Genomic DNA, 22,471 nt, shown 5'->3' on the forward strand with positions numbered 1-22,471 from the left:
ATAACAACACCATGACTAGCTGACTAGCTATAATAACGTACATCAGGGCTGAGCAACCTTTCAATCAACGGGGCAATTTAAATTTTAGAAAGTTTCGCGGCCCGCACATGTAGTATCATTATCATCATTACATAGTATAAAACAAAGTCGCTGTCGCTGTCTGTCCGTCCCTAAGTATGCTTAAATCTTTAAAACTACGCAACGGATTTTGTGGCGGTTTTTTTTAATAGATAGTGATTCAAGAAGGTTTATATATATAATACATGTACACCCGTGCGAAGCCGGGGCGAGTAACTCGTAATGTATAAAACTTAATATATAACAAACATTAAAAAAAGTAAAGATTTTCTACGCAATTTTTAATGTAAACATTCGTATTGCATGTTTGAAGAAATAGTCAAATGAGTAACTCATTACCAAAATTGTTTGCGACGAGTTTTAGCATGGTAATATATATGGTATAAAAATGGTAGTCATTTTTATATAATTAATTTTATAACAATATACTGAATGCAGAAAGTCGAGAAAATAAATTCAATTATAGAAATGCTTGACGGGCCGCATAAACATGTTTACCGGGCCGCACGTAGCCCGCGGGCCGCGAGTTGCTCACCCCTGACGTAGATACAACATATACAATAACATAGTAATGCAAGGCTCATAAAAAATATAACCTTTGTTCAATTCATTAGTTAAATAAATACATGAGTATTAGACATTGACACAATTTCACGAGGAACTTCGTGTACAACATGCTCGCACACCGCGCCGCACCATAGAGCAGGGATGTTAGGGAGCTCCGTAACCGTAACGAAACTATCGGATATCCGTATAAAAAATATTCGTAACCGTAACCGAATCCGAAATAATTGTTTCGGATAATATCGGATAGTAGCGATGCCTAATTGAGACACGTTATGTAACCATTTTATTAGCTATTTGTATTTTACTTTTGAAATTCCTTAAAAAAATTAAAACCGTTACCGAAATAATTTCATATCCGCATCCGTATCACACAAGTAAACACAAGTTTCTTGCTCGTTCTTCTTGTGATGAGACAGCTTTCCGAACGAGTGGTAGATAAAAAACAAATTGTTATGACTATTCAAAAGTGTTTAAATTAAGTTTATTTGAAATGATTTTCTATTCTATTCTATTCTATTCGTATCCGGTATAATAATCATTCCTATATCCGAAACCTATCCGTATCCGAAATTTCATATCCATAACATCCCTGCCATAGAGTATTACAACATTACAGAGTATTGTACTCTAAGTACACAGTCTTATGTTTAGCAGATCGGCAGACCCTGATTCTACACATCTGTGGACACCAGCCACTACACATATGTCCACAGATCTACAAAAGTTTGTAACACATATAGAATGCAGGCTATACAGGTACATAGATATATGCTTCAGTTTCGTAACAAGCAATATTCAGCTGTCAAACAACGTTATAATTGAACTAGCTTTTGCCCGCGGCTTCGCTCGCGATAATTTATCCCCTTAGGGATGGAATTTATCAAAATCCTTTATTAGGATGCCTAAGTTATAGTAGCTTTATGCATGCAAAGTCTCAGCCCAATCGGTTTAAAATTGACAAAGTTTCGTAGAAACTTTCATCCCCTATTTTATCCACTTGGGGGTAGAATTAATCAAAATCCTTTCTTAAGGATAATAAAGGATTTTCTATTCTATTCTATTCTACATTACAAAGAACATAATACCGTACGTAATAAGGTACAAAAGACTTAGGTCTTAATGTAAAAGAAATCTCTTCCTGACAAGCTTTAGAGGAGAGAAGTCAAAGGAGTAGGTAGCCAATGGACTAGAGAAATAAAAAAGACGTAATATTAACTAAAAATAATAATAATAATGAACACATATTACATTTATATATTGCTCTGTCTACATTAATAAAATTTATATATGACATAGGCATCCCCTAAGAAAGGATAAACTTCTGATAAATTCCACCTACTACCACCTACCCCACCACTAAGTGGATAAATTAACGCGAGCGAAGCCGCGGGCAAAAGCTAGTAAATAAATAGATTCCTATTGATGCCAATAATTGTTTGAGAACAAAATTAAACGGCGTAGATAGTGGTTGAAATTGTATAGGCACCTAATTTATAATTATGACATTCTCGCGTTTTGCTTCATAGTGTATAGTTTTCAATGGTGCCTACAACTTTTGTTCTACCATAGCATTTTGTTGAATTTCTGATTGATTATTACACTATGACAGTGGACCCGCGGTAATCCGGCCCCCCTTGTAATCCGACATGGTCTATTATTTATTATTGAATATTTTTTTGACAATCTTCTCTAATACATGATTGAACAAATTTGAACTTGTACGCATCACCACTGTTGTACTCGACGCGTAGGGTATTGTTTTGATTATGATTGCTTAGGGGCCGTTCAAGTATTACGTAAGCACTATAGGGGGGCGGGGGCTCTTTTCTTTGCTTATTTTGGATGACATGGGGGTGGGGAAGTCTGTATGATGATTACGTCATCGGTCGTAATTTACTTTTTTACACGAATGGCAACCCTCACATTGTCTTTGCTAAAAAAACAATACATTAATTAAGAAATGTTTACGTAAGCATGTCGGGAGGGGTAAGAGCTTTGCTTACTATTGCTGACAAGGGGGATGGGGAGTGAATAATTGTAATAAATCTGCTTACGTAATACTTGAACGGTCCCTTAGTTCGAATTTGACTACTTACATTTGTTCATTGTTTACTGTTTTTTTTATACCACGTAGGTGGCAAACAAGCATACGCCCCATCTGATGGTAAACGGTTACCGTAGCCTATGGACGCCTGAAACACCAGGGGTGTCACGTGCGCGTTGCCGACCCTTAAGAAACCTTAATATACCCTTCTTGAAAAACCCCATGCTGTAGTCTCCCGAGAAAACCTCGGCAGGTAGTTCATTCCACAATGTAAGTGTACGCGGGAGCAAGCTCCTCTGAAACCGCACTGTCCGAGACCACTTAGGTTCCAGCTGTTTATTCATTGTTTTTTTTCGGACTACTCTAATGCTGTTGGCCGCAGCTGGCCTTTACAGCTTCACCGGACGTTAGGAGGCAAGTGCAGATGGCACTCCAAACCAAGGACTTATGGAGCGGCTGAAGGCCAACTCCTGCCTGACGGATACGACTTTAGTCTGAGGGCACCACTAGGGGTTCGAACCTCGGCTCAGGCCGTTGTAATATCGATCTCCGTTTGAATTGGACGGGGGATCGATCAGAGGGGCAAATTATTATTGTGTATTATGTATCAGTTCAGAAGCGAAAGCACAAATCACTGACAATTAAAGAGAAATGTGATATTTTAGACCGCCTAATTCGTAACGAATCTTTTAGTAGTTGATATACATAATGAAGTATGATTTGTACTTTAAAGAGTATATACATATACATATATATCATATAATCTTATCACTGCTTCTGTAATTTGTCGGATTACGAGGTACTCTTTTGTAAAAATTCCGGACTATAGGGGAGCTTAGGCAGTACTGTATAATACGACAAATTCGATGGTCCGACACTGCCCTGCCCTGCAAAACGTTTGTCGAATAACCGGGGCTCCACAGTATTTACACAGTTTATTACTGTCGATCAAAGAGAAACAAATTATAATGGAACTCTAATAAATGTCTATGCTTGACAATTGAATTTCTCATGTTGCTAATTTACTGTATTTTGTAATATTTAACAGTGAAACCGTTGCATCGGTAAACTATCCGTTTTGATGAGTCTTTCAGACCTGCTGGATACATTTTGTCGAAACGATACAAAAATATTAATAGAAATAGAAGTATAAACTTACATCTAACACACATTTGGTTACGGCCTTAGTGACTACGTTAGCGACTATTTAGTTGTTAGTATCCATGTTGAACAGTCGCCAATTGTAAATATTTACTACTAATAAATGCATTCCACAAACATACATACTGTTGAATATTTGTCGTTATAAAATTTAAAAAATGTAGATTTTTGTAGAGATTCATCGAAGTTACTTTGTAGATTCATTTAATATAGTTTTACACTATTAATTTTCGTGCTGTAATTTGTATGGTCCACCCGCGTTAGGGGATTTTTTTGGTTTTGAACTGGTCTTTACAGCTTCACCGAACGATAGGGCTCGAGTGCAGATGGTACTTCAAATGCGAGGAAGGACTTATGGAGCGGCTGAAGGCTCACTCCTGCCTGGCGAATATGACTTCAGTCTGAGGGCACCGATAGGGGCTGACGCATACGCTTAGTTCGAGGGCATCGCCTGGAATTCGAACGTCGGCTGAGGTCGTCATTACTATGCCCGTTGGAATCGGATACGCGATCGCTCGGAGGGGAATACGCAGGCGGGGTATGGGGTTAGGTCTCGGGATGTCTGCGGGCGGGGTTCCCAACACAACTCTAGGCCTTGTAGCGGCGGTGCGGGTCGGCCCGCAGGCAGAGCGCGAGCGCCAGCAGCAGCGACAGCGCGTGCGCGGCCAGCAGCGCCCCGCCCGCGCACAGCGGGGCCCGCGCCGCCGCCGCCAGGGCCGCCACCACGCGCGGCCCGCACGCCGCCCGCCACGCGCCCCCCGCCGCCCCCGCCCCCGCCCCCGACACCACCCGCACCGGGCCCGCGCACGGGGCCGCGCAGCACGACGCCGGCACCCAGTAGTGCGCGCCCGCCGCCGACACGGACAGGTCGAGGGCGCCGCGGGCCGCCGCCAGGGGCTCCTCGCCCGGGCCCGCAGCCCCCGCCCCCGCCCCGGCCGCCTCCAGCGCGCGCGACCACGCCGAGTCCTCCCAGTCGCGTATACTCTCCGCGCCGCAGCACTCCAGCTGCGGAACATACGTCGATCGTTAAGATCTCATCTCCAGTGATGAAACACTCTCCAGTAGCCGATTCGAATGATTCACCGATTGTATTGTAGGTGAAAGTGTTTCATCACGAGGTCATTACTATAATTAGAGACATGTTTAATATATTATCAATTTGTAGTTGCAGTAACAGGACAATTAAGCTAATATACATTCCATTATAATTTCCTGTCAGTCCGGTTTTACCGACGGTTTCACAATCCACAGAGTAATCAAAACATAAATTTCACATAATAATAATAATAATCTCAGAGCAGTTCACACAGCACCATCTAGATCCAAGTTAAGCTAGCTACAGCTCATGTTATGAGTACTAGATAACTGAGACATATACACAGATTTTTTTTCGTAAATACATACATGTTATACATAGAAAACACCCAGACCGATACAAACAGTCATACTCATGAATACAAATGTTTGTGCCGTGCGAGGAATCGAACCCGCGACCATCGGTCGTAAAGCGGTGTGCTAGACCGCTAGACCACCGAGGTCGTCATACTTCCTTATTTCTTAAATATATACTAGAAACATATTAGATGATTTAAGAGTCCAAATTACCTTTATAAATGACATACTTAAGTCATTGAAGCGAATATTACTAGTTCACAAACACAAAACTCTAACATTTTGGAGTTCTTTCTACTACCAAGTGATTAAATGTTTTATTTATACAAATTTACTTGTTATTAAATATCAAATGAGATTAAACTTAAGAATACAGTGATTATTAAAAGGTGTCCCTTTAGTCAAGGTTCCGAAGATACTGGCAGCATTCCCCCTCTGAATGGCAAGACTAATTGTTAGTTTTTTTGTTTGTCAGTTTTATTGCAGTATATAATCATGGCAATTTTATTGTCTTGTCTTAGAAATTAATAATAATATAATAGAGGTATACAGTACAGTGAATTTATAGATCTGGACAAAGGATGTACAGCAAAGTTAACATTGATCACCAGATTCAAAATGAAAACGAGATATTGCATTATTTTTTTCAAATATCCTTAAAGTAAATATGCCAATTGATAGGGCTCATAATCCTCATATGAAATCATTATTATAATTTTTTATCTTCCAACTAATCTATACATATAAATAAAATTGGAGTGTCTGTTTTTAATATTGAAATAACCATTTTTTACTATATGTATATGAATATAAATACGGTACATACACCAAAATAACATTTTTTACAAGTTTTGTCTGTCTGTCTGATTGTTCCGGCTAATCTTTGAAGTGGCAGAACCGATTTTGTACAGGACTTTTTTTGGCAAGTAGCTGATGTAATAAGGACTAACCTGGACTTCTTTTATTTTAGAAAAGTAAAGTTAAATTCCACGCGGACGAAGTTGCATGTACAGCTAGTATTTGAAATTATTTATTTCTTTTTTTGTAAATAATTTCTGATATGGAACACATGACATGATCATATTTTTAAGAAGCCAACTTTAATCAACTTTGAAACGAGCTTGTTGTGTAAGCTATGGCTGTTGAAATGGTATGGTATTTGGAATCCATACTACAAAAATGGGCATGAAGTTGTACCCCAAGAATACAAATGCATTAAAATAATGCAGTAAAAGTTATTTATTTATTTAAGTTTTATTTACTATATATTTCCTATTTTTAAAAGTTATATTTCATGTTTGACTAATTTGGTTTCTTTATGTATGGTCCCATGTGGGCAAGGGCCTCCTCCAACTCGTTCCATGATCCTCTATTCATAGCTACATTCATCCAATTTTCCCGTGGCACTTCTTTGATTCAAAGAAAGTGAAAGTAATGTTTACTTAAACAATATTTGAATATGAATGCAACATCCCTCGTTTTCATTCCGTGGCGCCGTGTACTGCGCGCACTGTGTACTCACCCCGCGCTGTATGGCGTCGAGCGCGTGCGTGCGGGCGGGCAGGCGGCCGTAGTCGTGCCGCAGCGAGTGGTCGAGCCGCGCCAGCAGCGCGCGGCGGAGCTGCGGCAGGTGCGCGGCGCCCCACCAGGCGGCGGCGGCCTCGGCCACGGCGCTGAGCGCCAGCAGCGCGAACGACGCCGCCAGCAGCGCCGCCGAGCCGCGCGCGCAGCCCGCCAGCGCCGCCGCCGCGCCCAGCGCCAGCGCCGCCGCCCAGCCCGCCAGCGACAGCAGCCCCGCCCGCGCCTCCGCCGCCTCGCCCGCGCCGCCCTCCCACAGCGCCCACCCCGCGAACGCCAGCGCCGCGCTGCCCACGCACTGCGCACGCCCACCACACATACACTCGGTGCCAACAATTAATCACGATGGGCAAACTGACCTGACCTCATGTTCATCTTGTCATCCTCCACTGGTGCCCCACCATTATCATCGCCATTATCGACCATCAAAAAAGAAACTATGTCACCGCTCCGCTCAATAAATATCAAATAAACATTGGATTTTATAAAATAAAAATATAAACACTTTTGAATAGTAACATTTTTTATTCTACCACTCTTTCCGTATGCAGACTCATCACAAAAAAAATGAGCGAGAAACTTGTATGTTGTTTTGATTTGACTGTGACATACAACTGAAATTTCTCTATATCGGTCTCTATGTACCCTGAACATAATAAGGTTGCGAAAGATTAGTTGTTGTCAATTAACAATAGTAAAGATGTCTTCTAAATTAAAAATTAAAACATATAAATACATTCAATTACCCTTTAAAATAGTCTAATATCTAACTTTTTCATAAAACTTCTATTTATTTATATAATATAAATAATTTGTAAAATATAATTAGGTCCACATATGAGGCCAGTTAAACACATTAGGTTAAACAAAATAAATAGTTATGTGAAAACAGTTCATTAACCCAGTTGGAAGCTTATTACCCCGATTTTAGCACATACAGTATTATAGGAATAACAAATTTGAATAAGCAGATTTTACAAAAGAAGTCTTATTATGTTAGTATATTCTGTCTGGCTCTCATTAAATTTCAAGTTCGATGTATATTCTAGGTGGACGTCAGTTTTCGTTAATGTCGATCACTCAATTTGGTCAATGAATGGGAGCCCTATTTTATAACATACATAAAAGATTTTGTAAATAAACCTATATACTACATAAACAGCAAAAGTCAAAACTTACCAAAAATATAATGTTAAATAGGACGAGTAAACATTTCATCAAAGAGTAACACCGCGACATGCCCATGACTGCAAAGAAACTGGGTAACTACTGGTCCAGTACGGTTACGAAATCTTATCAAAAATCTGTGTAGCATCCAGAACTGTGTATATTCTTCACGAACTGTGTATATTCATTCAATCCGCGTTCTTACCACTGTTTTTAGTTAGTATTTCATTTGCAAATTGTAAACAAATCAGTCCAGTCGCGAATGCGAGTAAAAATAAGTTTTTTTTTTTCGTTAATTGCTATTGTTTTATATTCATACAATTAGGTCAGGCAAAGAACACGGGCCATACTGCTTACTCCTACATTCATGGATGAATTAGAAATCGGTACAGTATTTTTGTTTTTTAATTAAATATCCATAATATTAAATATATTATTTGATAATTATCGAATAAAAATTAATTTTTTTTCTAACTATTTGGTCAAAATATTTCAGTCTGAATGTTAACTACATATTTCAAAGAAATCTAGAAAATAATATGTTATATTTCTTTGTCAATCAAAATGTCAAATCAAATTCTTGTTTTATAAAGAAGAAATAAAAATTATTAAAAATTGAATTCTTTAAACATTTACTTAATTTACATGTTTTTTAGGAAAATCTACCAAAAATGTATAAAATCCAAATTACCGCTAAACGCTTTAAATCTACGCCCCCTAATGTCAACTTTGTTTGAAGAGCAAGCGAGATAACTGACGACGCAAAATTTCGATTACTAAATATAAATAGCATATGTATCGTATAAATGTCATTTATTGCATTTTAAATATATCAAATGGTTTGAACTTATTTTAAAATCAATGATAAAATTAAAATAAATGGAAAATGTTCAGTGCTGAAAATTTTACTCTGTGGTATGTACGAGTAATACTGAAGAGTTACACTACAGATACACAATTGCTTTCAAAAGTCTGTCTTTTGTAAATTGTAAATGAGGGATATTATTTTTCACTCATAAATTAACTCAAATTAATAATATTTAAAATAATATATTTATTTATATATGGCAATAAATATTATTATTGCCATAATTAACAAAATTGTTAGTCGACTGAAGTTACACAATCGCGAACAACAACGAACGCCGAACAAGAAATCGTTTTGACAGCGAACATGGAATGTCTCACTCGAAAACATAAATAAATGGCCACCGTTATTGTTACGTTTATCATAACCACGAGATTTTATGTTTGTAAAATGGACGCCGACTACATAGGAAGGCGGAGGTAAATACGTGCATTTCGGTAGTGGATATACGGAGGCAATATAATATTTTATTTGCAATACCGTTTCGCAAATCAAAACGAGGTCGTTGACAGAAACTTTCGCGCCACTATATATTTTTATATGTTTCTGTTGTGCCCGCGTCTTCTTTCAGTTATGTTATCAACAATAGGACGCTATTTTCAGGATTCACGATTTGTCACAAAGAGAAAAACGGTGGAGCATGAATTCACAGAGGCTCGAGGAAATAGTGGCGGAGCTGATGAAGCCCATCAGCGACGTCCGCCGGAGCTTCGACACGGACCTAAGCGCGGTAAGCGTCTCATTATATTTGAACGACCTTGTTCAGTGCTCAATCCTTTAATCTTGAATGATTTGTTTATCATTATTATAGATATAAGTGCCTGCCTATATTACATTGTACAGTACATTTATGCGACTTTAGCAAACATTTAGGTACTTAGTCTCTGCATTAGTGTGCTCTACTATTATTAACATGCAATCTAGCACTTGACTATGAACTAAGATTATTCAATTGACCTATTAACCACCTAGAATAATACAATGATGACAGTTTAAGTATCAAGTATTGATATGCAGTTTTCACCTTAAAATTCATTAGTGTTTGCATATAGGTATATCAGTATTGAAATTGCAATTTAGACAGATTCCAATTTGATTCTCATTTCCCTAATATTCAAGTCAAACATTTATTGTAACCTTAATAAAACACTGAGCACCTGTTAAAACAAATTTGCCTGAAAAACTTGGTATGTAATTGGAGGGTCATTGATCTTAACTTTTGTTAATTTATGTGAGTTAACAGCTCTATTGTCTCAGCAATAGAGTTCACAACTTATCTCAAAGGAACGGAAATAATGTATGGAATTTGCATAGATAGGTACTTATATATCGGTAAATACATTAGTATATGTAGTGTACAATGACATTTGATGAATAGATTGTCATGATATAAAACTTTATCATACTATATACACTAGTTTGCAAATAATATATTTAAGTTTTATAATTAAATAACATTATACCGTACCTGTGACTTTGTCTGCATAGAATTTACCTTTATATTTTAAAATAAAAGTAGCCTAATTACTCCTTATTACATCACCTACCTGCCAAATAAGTCTCATCAAAATTGGTCTAGCCATTTCAGATATTATCCAGAACAGTCAGACACACAGACAAAAATTATTAAAAATGTTATTTTAGTGTATGTACCATATTTATATTCATATGCATGAATATAAATATGGTACATACTATAAAGAACTGTTATTTCAATATTACAAACAGACACTCCAGTTTTATTTATATGTATAGATTAAGAATTAGTAATAATGCAATAATATTCATGAATCCTATTTTGTTCCTCCATGTCTATATCCCTTATGTACATACATGGAGGCTCCTGGATGTGTGTAAATTCAAAGAGACAGATAATGAAAGCAATTAGTCAGATTAAAGCTAATTGGCTGATCACAGATAAACAAGGATAAAAGAAAATTAATTTCTAATTGGTTGCTCAACAACAACTCATATAATTATAAATTAAATACATAGAAAACACACAGACTGATACAAAACAATCATACTCATGAATATAAGTGTTTGCACCATTCGAGGAATTGAACCCGTGACCATAAGACGTAAAGCAGTGTGCTAAACCTTTAGACCACCTAGGCTGGCAGGTTTCAAAGAGAATTGTATATCCTGTATAATATGTATAGCAATAGTATAGTAATATTGAAACTGGTTCTTGTTTGAATCCTAGATAGAATAGAGCTAATATTCTTTATTTTTAGAATAGAGTAAAGATTCTCTTCTCTTTCTAACTTCTATCCGTCATACTCGTGAACGGGTGCTGCTTGTGGGGACTGGTCTGTTCGGGTTACAAACACTGATTACACTATTTGCTTTAGCAATAGCAGATGCTGGTGGTCACTCTATTCTCTCAAATTTGAATTTAAATGAATCTGTATTATTGTAAACATGTACAACATTTATTTGAAAAGAATACGAGCTGAGTTACTTGTCAGTTCTTCTCATCTCGAAATCATTCCGAACTGACGGTAGATTTGACATATCATAAGAGTCTGTAATAGGCCTACATGAATAAAGATATTTTGAAGGATATCCTGAAGATAAAATGGAAGTAATATAATATACTAGCTACTCGCCCCGGCAGCGCACGCATAAACCTAGAATCACTTTATCTATTAAAAAAACCACTTCAAAATCTGTTGCTTAATTATAAAGGTTTAAGCATACATAGGGACGGAGAGACAGCAACAGTGATTTTGTTTTATACAATGTAATGATTCAAACTTTAGGATCACATTAAGTCTCTCATAAATTGATATTCTGAAATGCTTACATGAGTTATTTAGTAACTAGATCCTATAGGTTTCCTATGACATGAGGGATAGTATTGGGTTACATAATGTATATGCTGAATTTACAGTGTGAAATAAATGTGTTACACAATTAATATTGGTTCATTTATTCTTACTAATGTTGATGCTACATCTAGAGAAAAGAGTTATATATTAAACTAGCTTTTGCCCGCGGTTTCGCTCGCGTTAAGAAGTATTATTATAAGCTATAGTTTTTTGATGAAAGTTTGTATGAAAGTACTATACTTTCATACAAACTTTCATCCCCTATTTTATCCCTTTGGGGGTTGAATTTATCAAAATCCTTTCTTAGCGGATGCCTACGTCATAAGTTTGTTGTCTATTTCTAAAAGTAACAGTAACTAAAGAGTACTTATATCTGAATAATAAATCTATATGTATATAACTCAATTGACTGACATAGTGATCTATCAACGGACAGCCCAAACCACTGGACTGATCGGGCTGAAATTTGGCATGCAGGTAGATGTTATGAAGTAGGCATCCGCTAAAATAGGATTTTGATTAATTCTACCCCCAAAGGCATTAAATAGGGGATGAAGTTTGTATGAAACTTTGTCAATTTTAATCCTATCGGGCTGAGAGTTTGCATGCACAAAGCTACTATGACGTAGGCATCCCCTAAGAAAGGATTTTAATAAATTCCACCCCTAAGGGGATAAATTAACGCGAGCGAAGCCGCGGGCAAAAGCTAGTACCTTATAAGTGGCAACCCTCGGAACGGGTACAAATACCTGTCTCGCTGATAATGTGTTAACCGCTACACTACCGTGGCCGTCTTCTACTCTGATGGAGAAGAATTGATGATAGTAATGTCTTTAGTTGCTGGAGGAATACCTGACGGAGGCGGGCTTGCACGCGCTAGAGGCGAGCGAGCGAGATGAGCGTGAAGAAGAACACGCCGAGGACGACACAGTGGCGCCCAACTTCGTGGAGCTGGCGCTGCTGCTGCAGCACTCGGCCAGCGTCTACGGACGCAAGGTCGACTTCCTCTACCAGCACGTGCTCAACGTTAGCGACTCTTTACACAACAGTACACTGTGAGTTATTTGTATTCAAAATTTATTTCTAAATATAAATATAAATAATCTTCATTCAAATAAACTTAATATAAGCATTTCTTAATAGAAATTTTACCTAAATGTCGTTTGGCTAAAGTTAGTAATTCGTTTTATGGCAATTGCGTAAGCTTTTACAATAAAATACCAGAGTCTGTTATAAATCTGCCAGAAAAAAGATTTAAATGTCAAATAAAACAGTTCCTTTGCAAAAACTCTTACTATAAAATTGAAGAATTTGTTAACGATAATAATGTTTTTATAGAAAAATTTTAAATTCATAGCACTGAGAATGTTATGCTTAAATCTTTACAACTATGCAATGGATTTTGAAGCGGTTTTTTTTAGTAGATAGAGTGATTCAAGAGGAAGGTTTATATATATAATACATGTACACCACTGCGAAGCCGGGGCGAGTAGTCGGTGATATAAATGTCATAACAAGTCATCGCGACACATCAGACAATTATACTATAAGTCCACCTAAATTGGTCTGTACGACAGCGAGGCGACCGGTGGCCCTAGCGGCGCTGGCGAGGAGCCGGCCACCCCCGGCGGCAAGCGGCGGCGGCGCGCGTCCGCGGCGGAGGCGGGTGGCGGGTTCGAACCCGTGGCGCTGGAGGCGGCCCCGGGCGCCCGCCGCCCGCCGCCCGGGCTGCGCCCCCCGCCCACGCTGCCGCGCGTCTACGTGGAGCTGGAGCCGCGCCAGCTGGCGGCGGCGGACGTGCCGCTGGTGGACTACGCCGGGGAGCCGGTGGGGCTGCTGGCCGACTTCCACGCGGCCTGGCGGCTGCGCGGCGGCCTGCTGGTGGACGGCCTGGAGCCCTGTCTGGAGCCCTGCCACCCCGCCGCCTCGCTGCGTCCCGCGCCCCTCGCCGATCTGCAGGTTAGTGAGCGCGTCCCACTGGGAGTGGGATCTTTTCATTTATAACAGTCATCAGTCAGTGGGTATACTAGTAATCGAATATAATAATTCTTAATTGACAAGATCGAACAATACCTACCAATATTTAATCAGCAGCCTACAAAATAAGTATCGAGCTTCTAGCTTTAAAACTATAGATACTTCCGTATTTTTCATCTCCTCTTTCGACCCTTCACAACCATTTTTTTATTTACATTTAATGAACGGGAGGCCTATGTTCAACAGTGGACGTCTTCCGGGCTGCGATGATGATGAATGAACAACCTAAAAACAAAATTTCAAGCTTCTAGCTTTGAAACTGACTATAATTTTATACAATTTTTCAACCGGTTACAACCTTTTTTTTTCACATTAAAGAATAATCCTTTCTCAAGATCTAGACTATCTGTATGCCATATTTAATTTTTATCGGTTCAGTAGTTTTGGCATGAACGCAAGACAGACAAATAGAGTTATTATCGCATTTATAATATTAATAAGAAGTAAGGATGTACAATATATAATATTTGTATATATTGCCACTATAATAGATTGAATGAATAAAGAAAATGATGGTCATATTGATAGTCCGTGCGTGTGTTGCAGGCCGCCATCGACGCGGCCGCCCCGCCGTCCCCGCCGCCGTGCTCCACCCCGCTGCCGCGCTCGCGCTCCCCCAGCGCCCCCCCGCCCGCCGCCGCGCCCCCCGCCGAGGACCCCCCGCCGCCGGAGCTGCCCCCGGAGGAGTCCCCGCCCGTGGACCCGCCGCCGGCCGACCCCCCGTGCCCGGACCTGCCGCCCGTCGAACTGAAGAAGGAGCGCAAGAGGAAATGCGAAACGAAAATTGAAGACATCGGACCTGTCAAGTTATATCTCAGTAAAGGTTCGTGTGCTTGTTTATTTTCATATATAAATAATAAAACCGATAAATATCTTTACTCATATACTAGTGGTCACTCTATACTCCCAAGTTCAGCTGTTTATAAGGATAACTGTAAACAATACAATATATTGACACTTGATGATAGACGTAAGCTGACGGATATCTGTTTATTACATGATATAGTAAAACGTCTCGATTGTCCAGATTTAGTATGTATATCATACAATGTACCAATTAAACGTTCACAACGCAACACTCCACCATTACTACACATACAAAGAGCATACACCAACTACGCAAGGAACGCGCCACGAATACGACTACCGAAGCTGTATAACGATGTTTTTAGTGAAATCGATATATTCAGCTTAAAAAAGGTAACATTTAAATCTAATGCTACAAAGTTATTACTTCGTAGTAAGAAACTAATAAAATTTGCATAAATTAGATGGTATAAGCATCATATTGTATAAATTAGACTTGTGGATAAACAGAACAATAATATGTTAATACTTTAGTGTTGTAACACTGAATATTGTAATTGTGAGAAAACCTTTAATTGGCCTTATATTTAATATTATTTGTTATTATATATATATAAAAAAAAACAAATTTGAATTTAAAAATGAATCTGCATTACTGTAAACATGTACAACATTTATTTGAAAAGAACACGAGCTGAGTTTCTTGTCAGTTCTTCTCATCTCGAAATCATTCCGAACTGACAGTAGATTTGACATATCATAAGAGTCTGTAATAGACCTACATGTAATTGTAGAAAATGTTATATATATAAGTTATAGACCTTTATGATATGTCAAATTTACCGTCAATACAGATTAGTTTTGAACTAAGAACAACTGACAAGAAACTCAGCTATAATTTTTTTCAAATAAGATTGTACATGATTATAAATACACAGATTATACAATAACAGATTCATTTTTAAATTAAATTAGATGGAACATATTGACCAGCATCATATGCTATTTCATTTTTTTTGCAAGGAAATCTCAATACCCATATTATGATATTTCAAAATCATTATTAATAATTAGTACTTAAAGATTCTGTTATTTCTTATACACGATGCTTCTTTTATTGAAAAAAAAATCAAATGTCATATATAAGACACTTCCTTTAAAAAAGCATATTATAAAATTGAATAGTTTGTTAACAATAATAATGTTTTTGTAGAAAAACTTTCAATTCACAATGCTGACAATATTATCTGATTGCACTAAAAATGAATGCGTAGTGGTTTCTATGTTGATTATCACATGCCTCTTACTTGTTATTGTGTAATTATTTATATTTAAATTAAAAAAATATCTGTTCAAAAGTGCAACACACAAGTTTCTTGTTCGTTCTTCTTGTGATCGGTGGTCTAGTGGTTTAGCTTAGGTTTAGTTTAGATTCCTCGCACAGTACAAACATTTGTATTCATGAGTATGATCATTTGTATCGCTCTGGGTGTTCTCTATGTATAATATGTATTTATTTACAATAAAAAAAAATGTATCCATGTATTTATATCAGTTGTCTAGTAGCCATAACACAAGCTCTGCTTAGCTTGGGACTAGATGCCTGTGTGAATTGTCCTGAGATATTATTATTATGATATTTCAAAATCATTGTTAACAATTAGTACTTAGATTTTGTTTTAGATTTTAAATGCTTCTTTCACACTGGATAATGATGGTAAATTTTCATGGTTGGTAGAATTGCGGCGGCACCTCCGCACAGCCTGCGAGTTCAGCCTGGCGCCCGAGTGGATAGCAAATATTGTGGAGATGCGCAAACGACACGTACTCAGCGCCCGCAGGAGGCTCGAGATGCACGAGCCCCGGCCTCCGAGCGAAGGTGAGCAACATGTCCATATGTTACTTACATTTATTTATATCTATATGAACGTGGATGGATGTAAAGGGAGAGGACTCCCTAAAGAAATATGGATGGATTGTGTGAAAGATGATGTGATAAAAGAAGAGTATGCTCAGATATGACGACCGATAGAGAGCAGTGGAAGAGAATGACATGCTGCGCCGACCTCAAATAATGGCATAAAGGCAAGGCAATGATGATTAATTTAGATCTATTTTTTAATAATATTAACTCATTGAGAGGCCAACTAAGTGAGCCCTTTATTTAAAAGAGCAACACACAAGTTTCTTGCTTATTCTTCTTGTGATGAATCTGCATTCCGAATAAGCGGTAGAATCAAAAACTTGACTATTCAAAAGTGCTTATATTAAGTTTATTTGAATAAAGATTATTTCTATTTCTATTTCCTTCTTTGAATATCAAATAATTATTATTGAAGAATGTGTATACGTATATATTTGTATAAGAGGCCGTTCAAGTATTACGTAAGCAGATTTATTACAATTATTTACCCTCTCTCCCTTGTCAGCAAAAGTAAGCAAAGCTCTTACGCCCCATACGCACGCTCCTTTTGTGCTTTTTATTGGATTGTTTGGGCGATTGTCAGATGTTTTTTTTTAAGTGGATGATAATGGAATGGTGCACCCGCCTGCGCTAACGGTTTACGCTGGCGGGGCACCAGTGGAGGGTGATAAGATGGGCATGAGGTCAGGTCAGTTAGCCCATCGTGACAAATTCACCAGGAATTTAACACGATGGTTTCCAGGGGAACCGCGTGGAGGTCGACCTGACAAGGTACATTGCTAGCAATGGGGTTATCAATCCACATTACTAACAATCCCCTTCCCCCCGATTGTCAGATGTTTGCAGCACCTGTAGCACTGCGACCTACATATATCTATTGTGCTCGCCCTTTTTCAAAGTTAGCTACCTAGACCCGTCAGGGACAAGAATTGAAGGATATTCTTAGGAGCGATGGTTTTCATCTGCTCGGGCCAGGCTTACGTAAACATTTTCTTATCTTAATTTCATCATTAACATCATCATCATCATCATCCGCTTCTTCCTTATCCCATTTATTTGTGGTCGTCGTAATATGTTTTTCGCTTCCATTCATCTCTGTTCGCAGTCATGTCTTTATTTATTCCCTTTCTCACCATATCATCTTTCACACAGTCCATCCATCTCTTTTTTAGTCCGTCCTTACGATATGATCATTATTCCTATGCATTACATATCTTATCCTAATTTCATATTCTCTGTTAATTTTATAATGTGTTGTCAAATTGATTAGAATTAATCTGTCGTTATATATTGGTGTTGGTTATATATTCAATATTTTTTCTATTTGAGTATTTAATTGAATTAGTGCTAATTGGTGGTTTGTATTCACACACTTAAACTTAAAAATGTAAAGTAATAATAAAATTATTTAAAAGAGCAACACGCAAGTTTCTCGCTCGTTCTTCTTGTGATGAGACAGCTTTCCGAATGAGCGGTAGATTAAAAAAATGTAATGACTATTCAAAAGTGCTTCGTAAGTTTATTTGAATAAATGATTTTCTATTATATCGTTATTTGTGAAAGTCTCTCAGTGGCTTAGTATGTTTTTATATTGATTTAACATGTGTACAGTCAGCTTCAGTTTTTCCTGTAATAAATAAATTTAGCTAAACAATGGTGATGGTTTCAGATTTCCACGGATTCGATTCCACGGATGTTGGGGGTGAGCAATCGACTGTCGATTAGTTCGTTGATGTTTGTCTGTGGCCGTGCGAGTGACGGAGTGTTCTGTGCAGGGTTCACGGGGTGGAGCGCGGAGGAGGGGCGGCAGGCTCGCGAGGGGGCGGGGCAGGGGGCGGGGGCGGGGCCGGGGGCGCGGGACGACAGCGACGACGACGGGTTCTTCGAGCAGAGCTCCCTCGGGGACTCGGACGGCTCGCGCGGGGACGACGCGCCCCTCAACCACTCCCTCACCTCCGCGGACTCGGCCGACGCTGCTGCCGTCACGGATCTGCAGGTCAGACGTGTTCTCTTTACATACATACTCTTACGACTGGAAATTTAGATATGGTGACCTGTATAGTCAGAGTGGTATCCCTGAACGCAATATAGCATCGACTGTTGCTAGTTCGATTCCTTACATTCTTTAAACATTTTTATTTATTAATGTAATTCTAAATTTTTTTGTATATTATTTACTAGCTACTCGCCCCAACTGCGTACGGGTGTACGTGTATAATATATATAAATCTTCCTCTAGAAACACTATTTATTAAAAAAAAAATTGCTTCAATATCCGTTGCGTAATTTTAAATTTGTAATGATGTATTTTTAATTTCTATCAGTTGTTTCTTATATGTTCTAGAAATTACGGAATGAGGAAATGCGAAATTTTTGATGTGAATAAACTTTTCATCAAAAATTTAGTATTGCCTTATTCCGTATGGATACTTCTGAGGTCTCCGAGTCGACTCAACAAAAAACTAAGCTATGACGTCGAACGTCTTTTAATTTGTTATAGAAGAAATGCTGAAGAGAATTTTATAATAAAATTATGCGTTAAATGGAACCGATAAATATGGTCGCAGGATGCGGAGACGGAAGCGGAGGTGTCGTCGTGGCAGGCGGCGGTGGTGGCGCGCGCGGCCGCGGGGGAGGCCCGCGCCCCCGACGTGCGGCGGCTGGGGGCGCGCCTCCTGCGGCGGCTGCGGGCCTGCGGGGGGCGCGCCCCCTTCACGGCGCTGCTGGCCGCCGCCGCACGCGGCCCGCACCACGTGTCCGGCCTGTTCCTCGCCGCGCTGTTCATGGTACGTTACTCCTGCGGCGGCTGCGGGCCTGCGGGGGGCGCGCCCCCTTCACGGCGCTGCTGGCCGCCGCCGCACGCGGCCCGCACCACGTGTCCGGCCTGTTCCTCGCCGCGCTGTTCATGGTACGTTACTCCTGCGGCGGCTGCGGGCCTGCGGGGGGCGCGCCCCCTTCACGGCGCTGCTGGCCGCCGCCGCACGCGGCCCGCACCACGTGTCCGGCCTGTTCCTCGCCGCGCTGTTCATGGTACGTTACTCCTGCGGCGGCTGCGGGCCTGCGGGGGGCGCGCCCCCTTCACGGCGCTGCTGGCCGCCGCCGCACGCGGCCCGCACCACGTGTCCGGCCTGTTCCTCGCCGCGCTGTTCATGGTACGTTACTCCTGCGGCGGCTGCGGGCCTGCGGGGGGCGCGCCCCCTTCACGGCGCTGCTGGCCGCCGCCGCACGCGGCCCGCACCACGTGTCCGGCCTGTTCCTCGCCGCGCTGTTCATGGTACGTTACTCCTGCGGCGGCTGCGGGCCTGCGGGGGGGGCGCCCCCTTCACGGCGCTGCTGGCCGCCGCCGCACGCGGCCCGCACCACGTGTCCGGCCTGTTCCTCGCCGCGCTGTTCATGGTACGTTACTCCTGCGGCGGCTGCGGGCCTGCGGGGGGCGCGCCCCCTTCACGGCGCTGCTGGCCGCCGCCGCACGCGGCCCGCACCACGTGTCCGGCCTGTTCCTCGCCGCGCTGTTCATGGTACGTTACTCCTGCGGCGGCTGCGGGCCTGCGGGGGGCGCGCCCCCTTCACGGCGCTGCTGGCCGCCGCCGCACGCGGCCCGCACCACGTGTCCGGCCTGTTCCTCGCCGCGCTGTTCATGGTACGTTACTCCTGCGGCGGCCGGCGGTGTACGCTACTCGTCGTATGCTCCAGCGCAGCAGAAGAGTGCTGACCGAGGATACGTACACTGTGATTGGAGCACGCTACACGAGACTGCAATCGGAGCCCCCGCTACGCATGCGTCGTACCGTGACTTTACTTCCTCATCCCTTAGTCTATAATTATCCCTTGCTTAGTTACAAACAGACCACTTAAAACTAGTGTAGTGTACAAATTTATATGAATTTCGTAAATAATTGTTGTCTGTACATAATAAACAGTTTTTGATAGGGTCATTAAATATTTGTCTCCTATATAACTATAAGTCTATCCCCACAGGCCAATGCAGGCAACGTGGAGGTGATACAAGGCCCCCCGCTGTCGCTGAACTCGTTCTCGCTGCAGCTGCTGTCCACCGACACGCAGCAGTACTGCGCCGCCGTCGCCGCCGACGGCCACGTGGCTGCCTCCTCCTCTGCAGCACCAGCGGCGCTGCCTCCGCCCCGGTGAGACGGACTCTGGTGCGACAGCAGTGACCTCGCTGGCGACTGATGTTAAAAAAATATATCTAATGACTCGTGACTTTTTAAAAAGTTTGTGTAGTTGAACACGCACCAGAAACTATTTATACGACTTCTATATACAAATTATTGTATAAAATGTATTTGTAAATATAGGTTAAAAATAATATGATAATGTATTTAATAAATTTTATGTGATACCTGACTGGTAAAGAAGATACGATAGACAGTTCACACCGCGTTCAAAACGTGGAGAGGACTTCGTTGCGTCGTTGAGTGCTAATAATATAAGTGTACCAAAAAATCAAGAATTATATCAGTATAATTATTCACTTCAAATGGTATTACTTGATAATTTTCTATATAAATAATATATAACTATGTCGTTAAAAGGGTACATTTATTAATATAATATATTGATCTTATTATTTTAATATTAAATTGGATTACCATAGTAAACATACGGTACCGTACGGTCCGGCCGCTCAGAGTTTGTGTTTCTGACAGGTCGGGATCGAATGGGCGATGTAACTTTGAACCGACGTACATACATACTTTTTAAGTCAAACCACATCAAACTACGCTGTTTGAAGGTTATATCAACTGTTTGTTTTTCCAGTGATGTGACCAAATAACCTTGAAACAGCGCAGTTAGATGTGGTTTGACTTTTAAAAAGTATGTGCGTACGTCAGTTCAAAGTTACATCGCCCATTCGATCGCCGGACCTTAATTTCATATGTTAGTGTTGTAAACTTTACTTTATGACCTTTAATTAAGTACTGACAGTATACTGACGTCATTACATTGTAGAATTGGCTCATGGTCCAATATTAATATATATGATATTTGTATTATTAATTATGTAAGCATATTATTTATTAACTGATCTCTGTTTACTCTATATACGACTGGGAGACATCCTTCCAGACATGTGGCGTTAGTCCATCATTATTCTTTGTATATATATATTTTTTTATGGATGATAATGGAATGGTGTACCCGCCTACGCCTACGGTTTACGCTGGCGGGGCACCAATGGAAGATGATAAGATGAGCATGAGGTCAGGTCAGTTAGCCCATCGTGAAAATTTCACCAAGAATAAATCACGATAGTTTCCAGGAGGAACCTCGTGTAGGTCATCCTGACATGGTATATCGCTAGCAATATATTTGTATATTTGTGCTTTAAAGTTTTAAGTTACTTTCAGGTCAATTTGGATTATGAGTGGAAATTAAGAATGTATGGCTTATGAAGTCCTAATATTAATAAATAAATTTTTATATATCCATTTAGTTACAAAGCTGTCACCACCGTCATCGTCATGTGTTCAAATCAATGTGCACTATACTAGTGCACTAAAATTATTGGACTTTAGTTATTACTAAATGACTGATGAACAGACAAATATAACAGCCTGGATGTTGCTTACAGGGGACCTCTTAAGTTCAACAAAGGATGGAAACCGCCCTATGGATAAATTTAATATGAGTAATATAAAAACAAACGTGTGTTGTTGTACATATTGTAAATATAGATTATAATATACTTAATTAGTTAAATATATATAATATATGTACAGATAAATATTGTTGAAAAATAACCAATTTCTTGAGAAGAATTTAAACCATTTCCTCAAAATGGTGTAAATTGTACATAAATTATAATATATACTGAAATTTCTATATTTTCATCTGATTTACAAAATTTTTAAAAATCATGTTACTTCTTATTATTAATAACTCATTCAGGTATATATACGTTATTAAAAATGTCTATGTCTAAATATATATATTTTAGGTGATGTTTGGATTTGAAAATGCTTTGTAATTTACTAACACTTTATAATTGTTTT

The 22,471-nt window shown here is 39.9% G+C and overlaps 2 protein-coding genes across 2 annotated transcripts; one reads left to right on the forward strand and one right to left on the reverse strand.

The window, feature by feature from the left end:
• Nucleotides 1–2,723: 2,723 nt before the first annotated feature.
• On the reverse strand, nucleotides 2,724–8,242 carry LOC131841308 (tetraspanin-1-like). Its single transcript, XM_059189632.1, has 3 exons — nucleotides 8,000–8,242; nucleotides 6,765–7,118; nucleotides 2,724–4,855 (listed from the first exon to the last, which is right to left on the reverse strand). Exons 1-3 carry the CDS (start codon nucleotides 8,063–8,065, stop codon nucleotides 4,439–4,441), a joined length of 837 nt encoding a protein of 278 aa, XP_059045615.1. The 5' UTR covers nucleotides 8,066–8,242; the 3' UTR covers nucleotides 2,724–4,438.
• An 872-nt stretch (nucleotides 8,243–9,114) lies between these two features.
• LOC131841317 (condensin-2 complex subunit H2-like) lies at nucleotides 9,115–21,561 on the forward strand. Its single transcript, XM_059189640.1, has 10 exons — nucleotides 9,115–9,274; nucleotides 9,459–9,585; nucleotides 12,527–12,744; nucleotides 13,267–13,648; nucleotides 14,273–14,549; nucleotides 16,272–16,412; nucleotides 18,127–18,159; nucleotides 18,233–18,423; nucleotides 19,046–19,243; nucleotides 20,436–21,561. The coding sequence occupies exons 1-10, from the start codon at nucleotides 9,192–9,194 to the stop codon at nucleotides 20,604–20,606; spliced, it is 1,821 nt and encodes a 606-aa protein (XP_059045623.1). The 5' UTR covers nucleotides 9,115–9,191; the 3' UTR covers nucleotides 20,607–21,561.
• Nucleotides 21,562–22,471: the final 910 nt, after the last annotated feature.

The sequence above is a fragment of the Achroia grisella genome, unplaced genomic scaffold, assembly GCF_030625045.1.
Source record: "Achroia grisella isolate CSIRO2021 unplaced genomic scaffold, CSIRO_AGI_Agris_v1 utg1581, whole genome shotgun sequence".
Taxonomy (NCBI): Eukaryota; Metazoa; Arthropoda; class Insecta; order Lepidoptera; family Pyralidae; genus Achroia; species Achroia grisella.